The sequence below is a fragment of the Cherax quadricarinatus genome, chromosome 21, assembly GCF_038502225.1.
Source record: "Cherax quadricarinatus isolate ZL_2023a chromosome 21, ASM3850222v1, whole genome shotgun sequence".
Taxonomy (NCBI): domain Eukaryota; kingdom Metazoa; phylum Arthropoda; class Malacostraca; order Decapoda; family Parastacidae; genus Cherax; species Cherax quadricarinatus.
The window spans coordinates 15,616,886-15,626,272 of NC_091312.1; the positions used below are offsets into that span (position 1 = coordinate 15,616,886).

The 9,387-nt window shown below is 34.8% G+C and overlaps 1 protein-coding gene across 2 annotated transcripts in view; it reads left to right on the top strand.

Moving 5' to 3' along the window:
- LOC128689089 (biorientation of chromosomes in cell division protein 1-like 1) overlaps positions 1–8,805 on the top strand; it is an 83,450-nt gene extending 74,645 nt beyond the window's left edge. Inside the window, exons 6-7 of one of the 2 annotated variants that reach the window (XM_070087250.1) lie at positions 639–728; positions 4,608–8,805. In XM_070087250.1, the coding sequence (XP_069943351.1) occupies positions 639–728; positions 4,608–4,744 (227 nt within the window). In that variant the 3' untranslated portion in view covers positions 4,745–8,805. The remainder of the gene's footprint in view (positions 1–638; positions 729–4,607) is intronic. The other variant, XM_070087251.1, reaches the window with a different exon arrangement.
- The last annotated feature ends 582 nt before the right edge of the window (positions 8,806–9,387 follow it).

Consider the following 9,387-nt stretch of genomic DNA (forward strand, 5'->3'; position numbering starts at 1 on the left):
AGATTGTATGTGCTCTGTACTTGAGAAGGTAAGCAATGATAGATAAAAATGACAAAATGCAAAGACTGAGAATTTGGTATGAAAAAAACTTCCTGGTTTCAGGAATGATGTTTTGTCGTAGATATACTGCTCCAGTATTGAGTCCTGGAGGTGAGAGGTACAGTGACTGCACTCTGAAGGAGAGGTTTTAGGATATTTGTTGTTTAGATGGACATCCAGACTGTCATATCTGTGGGCCTCTGGCAAGACAGTGATAGTGTAAATGATGGTGAAAATGTTTCTCTTTTGGGTCAGCTTGCCTCGGTGGGAGATGGCCAGCATGTTAAAAAATATATATATGTATAAATATGGAATTAATTAATGGTTAAAACCAGTGATTTTTTTTTAACATGTTGGCTGTTTCCCACTGAGGCAGGGTGACCCATCATCCATACATAATCACTGAATTTATGAGATATAATTCATTATCATGCTTCATGCCTTATTTGTGTAAATTACTTTAGAATGATTTATTTTAAAATGAAATAAGTGCATTTCATAATTTTTCAAGGATTTTGCTAAATATAAAACCAGGATATGATGATGTAACTATGTATGTTGCATAAATTTTGTTGCATTAATTGCAGCCATGCTTTCAGAAGTGGACTACAGTCAAAGAATTAGCTCATACAGTCCACTTTCTCCAGCAAGTGATTCATCAGCAGATGACGGAAAAGCCAAAAATGGAGGTAAATATGTAGTTTTTCATGTCTTTCTTTCTTTCAACACACCGGCCGTATCCCACCGAGGCGGGGTGGCCCAAAAGAAAAAACGGAAGTTTCTCCTTTTACATTTAGTAATATATACAGGAGAAGAGGTTACTAGCCCCTTGCTCCCGGCATTTTAGTCGCCTCTTACAACACGCATGACTTACGGAGAAAGAATTCTGTTCCACTTCCCCATGGAGATAAGAGGAAATAAACAAGAATAAGAACTAGAAAGAAAATAGAAGAAAACCCAGAGGGGTGTGTGTATATATGTGCTTGTACATGTATGTGTAGTGTGACCTAAGTGTAAGTAGAAGTAGCAAGACGTACCTGAAATCTTGCATGTTCTTTTCTTCTTTCTTTCAACACACCGGCCGTATCCCACCGAGGCAGGGTGGCCCAAAAGGAAAAACGAAAGTTTCTCCTTTTACATTTAATAATATATACAGGAGAAGGATTACTAGCCCCTTGCTCCCGGCATTTTAGTTGCCTCTTACAACACGCATGGCTTACGGAGGAAGAATTCTGTTCCACTTCCCCATGGAGATAAGAGGAAATAAACAAGAACAAGAACTACAAAGAAAATAGAAGAAAACCCAGAGGGGTGTGTATATATATGCTTGTACATATATGTGTAGTGTGATCTAAGTGCAAGTAGAAGTAGCAAGACATACCTGAAATCTTGCATGTTTATGAGACAGACAAAAGACACCAGCAATCCTACCATCATGTAAAACAATTACAGGCTTTCGTTTTACACTCACTTGGCAGGACGGTAGTACCTCCCTGGGCGGTTGCTGTCTACCAACCTACTACCTATGTTGTTTTTCATGTAACACTTCAGTATCCATGTAGTGAGCTCTCAAGTACTTGGTGAATTATAGATTTTCTTTAGTGTTATGATATATAAAGTGTTTAGCAGAATTTCCAGTTAGATAGCTGCAATGGCCTCAAAAATAAAACTAATAATGAAAATAATGTTGCACTTGGGGTGATCTGAGTGTGATGTCAGCACACTTCTGGAAAAACTGTGATTAAGCGAATGTTGGTGAATGCATTTTCTTCTTTGGGTCACCTTGCCTTGGTGGGAGATGATCGATGAGGTTCAAATAAATGTTTGTGTCAATTCATTTTACAACAAAGGTGCAATAAATTGAAGGCCTATTGGTATGCACAGCATTTTAGGCAAACTGAGACCAGAACTTAGCAATGAAAGATTACAGTTTTCCAAATGGGTATAATGGAAGTTGAAACAATAGTTAAAATACAATTTACAAGGTATTCACTACATATTTTAATTATCAGATTGGAAAAAAGTTTAATAATATTTCATGAATTTACAATTAGAGAATTAAATTTTTTTTTTTCAACAAGTCGGCCGTCTCCCACCAAGGCAGGGTGACCCAAAAAGAAAGAAAATCCCCAAAAAATAAAATACTTTCATCATCATTCGACACTTTCACCTCACTCATACATAATCACTTTTTGCAGAGGTGCCCAGAATACAACAGTTTAGAAGCATATACATATAAAGATATATAACATATCCCTCCAAACTGCCAATATCCCAAGCCCCTCCTTTAAAGTGCAGGCATTGTACTTCCCATTTCCAGTACTGAAGTCCAGGTATATAAAAATAACCAGTTTCCCTGAATCCCTTCGCTAAATATTACCCTGCTCACATTTCAACAGATCGTCAGGCCCCAAATACCATTCGTTTCCATTCACTCCTATCTAACACGCTCATGCATGCTTGCTGGAAGTCCAAGCCCCTTGCCCACAAAACCTCCTTTACCCCCTCCCTCCAACCTTTTCGAGGACAACTCCTACCCCGCCTTCATTCCCCTACAGATTTATACGCTCTCCATGTCATTCTACTTTGATTCCTTCTCTCTAAATGACCAAACCACCTCAATACCCCTTCTTCAATCCTCTAATACTTTTATTAACTCCACACCTTTTTCTAATTTCCACACTCCGAATTCTCTGCATAATATTTACACCATACATTGCCCTTAGACAGGGCATCTCCACTGCCTCCAACCGTCTCCTCGCTGCAGCATTTACAACCCAAGATTCACACCCATATAAGAGTGTTGGTACCATTGTACTTCCTTACATTCCCTTCTTTGCCTCCATAGATAACGTTTTTTGTCTCCACATTTACCTCAACACACCACTCACCTTTTTTTCTTCATCAATTCTATGGTTAACCTCATCCTTCATAAATCCATCTGCTGACATGTCAACTCCCAAATATCTGAAAACATTTGGTGGGAGACGGCCAACTTGTTAAAAAAAAAAAAAAAAAAAAAAATTTGCTTCTTCCATACTCCTCTCCAATTTGATATCCAATTTTTCTTTATCTAAATCATTTGATACCCTCATCACCTTACTCTTTTCTATGTTCACTTTCAACTTTCTACCTTTACACTCTCTCCCAAACTTGTTCACTAACCTTTGCAACTTTTCTTTAGAATCTCCCATAAGCACAGTATCATCAGCAAAAAGTAACTGTGTCAATTCCCATTTTGTATTTGATTCTCCATAATTTAATCCCACCCCTCTGCCCAACACCCTAGCATTTACTTCTTTTACAACCCCATCTATAAATATATTAAACAACCATGGTGACATTACACATCCCTGTCTAAGACCTACTTTTACCGGGAATTAGTCTCCCTCTCTTCTAAACACTTATAACACTGCTTATAACATTGGACTACAATATATATAGGCACAAAATAACTGTTTAAGCTTGAAATTGAATATGCTGCAGTTTTTCAGTTCATCTTGTAAGGTATTCTACATTTTCAATCATACTTGAAAGTATATCAGGAAAATATTTGTTTTTGGCGTGGCACCTGTATATTCTATTACATTTTCCAGAAATTGTCTTAGAACAGCATCAGCATTACATGAATTGTAATGAATGGATGGCATTCGTATTTAATAAATTTAGGGACTTGAATAAGAGCACACCGTGTTCACCATAATTAGGGTTGCCTGTTTTTCTGAGATCTGCCTTTTTGTTGAGTTGTTATTGATTTAAGACGAGTTATCGAGATGGATCTCCAGACAGATTTCATGTGAGGTATGGGTAGGTGAAGGAAAAGTTGGCCTTTAGTAGTGTGGGTTGCAGAACAAATTAGCTAATTTTCAAGACCTTTGCTGATGTGTGTTGGATATAGGCATTAACTTTGTTTGCTGTCTACTCTTAGACTAAGGAATTTTCCCTCTTTATTTTTTATTTGCTATTTCAGTTTCATTCATTTTGTTGTCTAGTTGTGAATGTGATTTGTTCCCTAAAATTATATAGAATAGCTTTTCAATATTGAGCATGTTTGTTGTTAATCATCCATATGTGTATTTTTATGAGTTTGTTATTAGCCATGGTGATTATTGAAAAGGGGTCTGGGGCTGATATATGGTTGTGTTGTCAGTTAAGGGAACAGGTTCAGGTGCTGGGTGACATTAGACTGGGACGCGGGGTCATTGACCCCCGAAGCCCTCTCCAGGTATGTCTTTGATACAGATGAGGAAAAGAAGGCCCAGGATGTTACCTTAGGGAACAAAATTTAGTGGTAGGGTACTACACAAGGTGCTAGTAATAGCACCTTATCTAGTGTAAATATGTAAGCATGTCCTCACGAGTCCATAGTTCTTAACCCTTTGAGGGTCGAGACCCTTGAGCCTTAAACTAGAGCAAAAGAGTATTATTGTCAACAGTATCAAAAGCTTTTTTGCAGATCAGTAAAAAAACCAATAGGGTAGTCATCTCTTTCCAGCACTGAATAAACTGTGAAGCATTTTTGATATGGTAAGGGAATAGTAATTAATAGTGACATATTTCTCTTGTAGAGGCACCAGTTGACACCAGTTGTGCAATTGTTAAGTCAGTGGCTGTAGCTTCTGATGACCAAGAAATGAATGACTCCTCTGAGATGTTCAAGTCTGCTGCAACTTGGCCCAATGAAGAAAGTAATTTATCAATATAGTTTAAATGTATGCCAAATGGCATATGTGCACTGTTCCTGGGGAAGATTCTATATGGGTCATTCTGTAAATATAGGAAATGTCTTATTGGTAGTGACAGTTGAATTTGTAGTTTGTGTGACTAATAGCCATAATGTAAAACTATGGAATGAAATGAGAAATATTTTATGCTGTAATTTTAGCAGTTTAAAATATGAATATCAATAATTATTTGGTACCTTCAGAACCTCCCACACATTCGCTTTTATAACCTAAACCAGTGATGTCACATTTTATTAGTAATAGGTAATACAGTGTTGAGTGTGAACAAATTAGAAGTTGTAATCAATTCATATTTCATGAACTTTTCTAAAATTTACCATTTATGACTGCTGGGAATTCTTTTTTTTTTTTTTTTATAAAAAATGAATAATGTATGCAGATGGTTTCATTTCCAGTAACCTAACTAATAGTAGATTTTTAGCAGTGAGCCAATCCAAAATGTTGGAGATTATAGGTGCTGACAAAACAAGTATATTTTATGAATGATAAGTCTCAATCCCAAATGTTGCATATTATAGGTGCTGACAATATAAGAGTTTTACAAATGATGGATGCTTATTGTCATTGGGAGGTAATGAGCTTTCTCATCACTTCTCAGTAGAACAGCACTTGTTCATTTAACCATTTTTGATATTGGGTGGTGTGAAGTCCTTCGGTAAGATATGGTATAAAATACCAACAAATGTGAAACAAGACATATGCATGTGTCTTATTTCACATGCGAAGCTCTTCATCATCTGATAGCACTTTTCCACCACTTACACTCCCCCCTCCCATATAAGTAATAAAATAACTGTGAAGTTATAATTGGGAAAATAATACACCAAATAAATAAAGGAATGCCATTATTTGTTTCAGTAATACTGGAAGTAAGGAGAATATACAATTACTGGTTACTTAACCACTTACATTGGGTTGCTGGGACACCCTTGGCAATTCTTAAAAGCTGGACTGATAAAAATATGGGATTTGCAACATTATATTGTAATTTCTTTATTGATAATGACAGAGAAGCAATCTCTCAAGGAATTGAACATGTCCTCAAATTCCTTGGATTGAACCCGATTGTCTCCCATACCCCAGGTGCTGTTTGACCCCCTATCAGTTTAACGCTTCTCCTAAATACTATAATAATAATAATAATACAAATATAGTCTACAGTACGTATATCGAATATACTACTGGTATGTAAAAAATTTAATCCCTCCATTAGATCTTTTAATTTTCATGATATTAAGTTGAAACATAATTTGAAATATTATCATTGGTTGTTATTTTTCCAAACACATTAGATCTTTTATTTACTATCCTCTAAGTATAATTTAGACTTTTTATATTTTTGTATTCTTGATCATAGTGGATTTTCACAATGGACAGAATAAGCTCTATTTATATCAGGTAAATCTCGAAATATTTTTGTCAAAAAGTTGACAAAAAAAAAAAAAAAGGATTTTAGGGAATTTTTAATATTGATAGGAATGAGTGGAGGCAAATGGATTTTGGGACCTGATGAGCTGTTGGAGTGTGAGCAAAATAACATTTTGTGAAGGGATTCAGAGAAACCAGTTAGCTGGACTTGAGTCCTGGAGGTGGGAAATACAGTGCTTGCAGTCTAGAGGGGTGGGGATATTTGCAGTTTGGAAGGGCATCTGAACTGTAGTCTCTACATACCTCTGGCAAGACATTGATAGAATGAATGATGGTGAAAGTGTTTCTTTTTTGGGCCCCCCTACCTTGGTGGGAGACAGCCAGTGTGTTAAAAAAAATGCTAAGTTGACAAATTTAATTCTTTGTTTGATCTTAATGACAGCATTACAAATATGTAATGTAGTTTTGATTAGCTATAGAAAAGGTTTTCGCTTCTGGTATTTATATGATTTAAAACTATGTACATAATGACAAGGGACGAATTTGCATCAGAGAAGAACAGTGTCTGCACAATTGTTTGATAATAAAATTTAGCTTAAAAAAGTACTTATTAAGTTGTAAATGTTAATTTTTTGTTGACATTTTTTTTTATGTTGCTTAATTACACAGTTTTGTAGGAATTTAAATACTGTACAAATAAATTTTGTAATATCCAACTTAAAACTGCTAGACAGTACTGTACCTAAATGGCAGTACAATTCCTGCCATATTAATTTGTCAGTGATAAAAATGAACATTGTTCAACAAATGAAATATTTCCTCTGCATTTTTTCTCCAATGTTTGGAGAGTGTAATGAAATATTCTTATGCTATTTGATATAATGCTGTTGTGTATATGAATATTACAAAAACATCTTGGAACTGGATTACAATACTAGTGATAACAGTTCAAGAGGCATGATTATGCCCCGATTGCCAGGCAGAGTTGACTGGATGCAGTGTTCCATGATCTACTCAGATTTGGGGCTGGCTTAGGGTAATTTCCCACCAAGAAGGATGGTAACCTCACAAACTATGAAATGACAGAATTAGGTAAAAATTGTGTATTTTCTAGCAAACATTTCTTAAAAATATACTTAAAATATGCTAATTATTTGTGAAGTATATTTTTAAATACTGTATTATGCTGCTTGTCCTTATCCTCTTTGCTGTCTCACTCTGGACAGTAGGATGGTTCATACAGACCAGGATACATGATCTCACCACATTTCTATAGATTTCCCATCTAGACAATGATCCCCCAAACCACCCTACCTCACCATTGGTTATAGTTTGTATGTGTACTTGCATCACTCTGCATCCTGTCTTTGCATGGCACAAACGAGTGTGTTGTTGCTGATGATTTAAACAATGATGTATCCTCTGCTTCCATAAGCTGTGCTTCTATTTATGTACTGTAATTTGATTATTGTCAGTTAATTACATGTAAATTTATGAAAATTAAAACAAAAGTAGGTAACTTACTCCTAATTAATATGTATATATTTTGGGTTTTGGCTTTGATCCTTCAGAAAAAGACACTCGTGTAGTGCTAGAAAAAAAGTGCACTGTATTAGGAGGACAGGTTGCAGTGTGATACAGACTTAGTCTCCTTTCTCTAGGTGTACGTTTTCTACATGTTCATGCTCTAGGTATACATGCTTTTTCTACGTGTTCATTCTCTAGGCATATACTTTTTCTACCTATTCATTCTCTAGGTATATACAGTATACATTTTTTACATATTCATATTGCTTCCTTATTTTTTCTAATGGTACATATGTAGTACACTTAAATTAGGTGACCAGACTATATATTATTACTTTTATTACCTGTGCAGTCAAGCAACTGATAAAAAAGGTTTTACTTTTGAAGTTTGTTAACCTCGGTTACAGTTAGACCTGTGTTGTATAGTAGTGCAACTTGATCAGTTAAACAAGGCTTTCTAATTACTGAGACAGAATTCTGATTTAAAGTAGTATTTATTATTGCCATTTCAAAATTTATCTATATTGGCATTTTTAACTAAATTCTAATCATCATACTTTTCCCTAAGAATTCAATAGCCATTAATTAACAATTTGCAGAAGAGCATGAAAGTTGTATTACTATGACTGGAACAGTAGTTTAAAATGTATTATTGATGCATCTTTGTGAAGTTCCAGGATTAATATAGGCTTTTTGTACTTGTGAAATTTTCTGGTTAGTACATATGTCATTTCAAAAGCAATATTCATGAACTTATATTTTTTCATGTTACCTTTCTCCTGTCATGTCTAATTTGATTAGTCTTACTTTTTTTTGGCTCTTACAAAACAGTTTTTATCTAGTGAGCATGGTGTGAAAATATGTGATGTTTGTGTATATCTTTGACTACTTTTGTAGTACCAAATTTCTCTGAATATTAGTGTAATGTATAAATTCACAAAATAGTCAGTGTCATGATCTTACCTTTGAGTACATTTTATATACAGTACTAATATGGGAGTTTATATTAGCCACATTATAAAAAAAAAGTTTTAAGATAGGCTTTATTGATATTTATACATTATTAATAGATGTAAGAGGGCAATATTGGTAAGAAAAATCAACCCAATAAATCCATACAAAATTACATACATACTCTTTTGTTTTTTTTGTTTTTTTGCCATATGTTCCCTGCACATTAATCTTTTCCCATCCAACTTCCCATGCCCAAAAATTTATTTGCATAACAGCTGTGGTGTTGGCCATTATTTTGCAGGTTAGTTTGTGCACTTGGGTAAAAGAAGATAAAAACCATTATCAACAAAGTCTTAGACTCCGTTAATAGTGGTTTTCTACCATATACAGTGGACCCTCAACCAACGGCATTAATCCGTTCCAGAGAGGTAGCCGTTAGTTGAATTTGTCATCAGTCGAATTAATTTTCCCCATAAGAAATAATGGAAATCCAATTAATCCGTGTCAGACAGCCAAAAGTATTAACAAAAAAGATTTTTTTTAAAGATTAAATATAAATATACATACAGAAAACATGACAAATAAATATAAAGCACTAATAAAATGAATAAATGAACATTTAACATCACACTTACCTTTTTTGACTTATCTTTACTGACTTGACTTGTTGGTGTATGACAGACACGTAGGAGGCAAGAGAAAGACTAAGTTTATTATGTTGCAATGTGACACTAATATCATCTCTGCAGCTTAT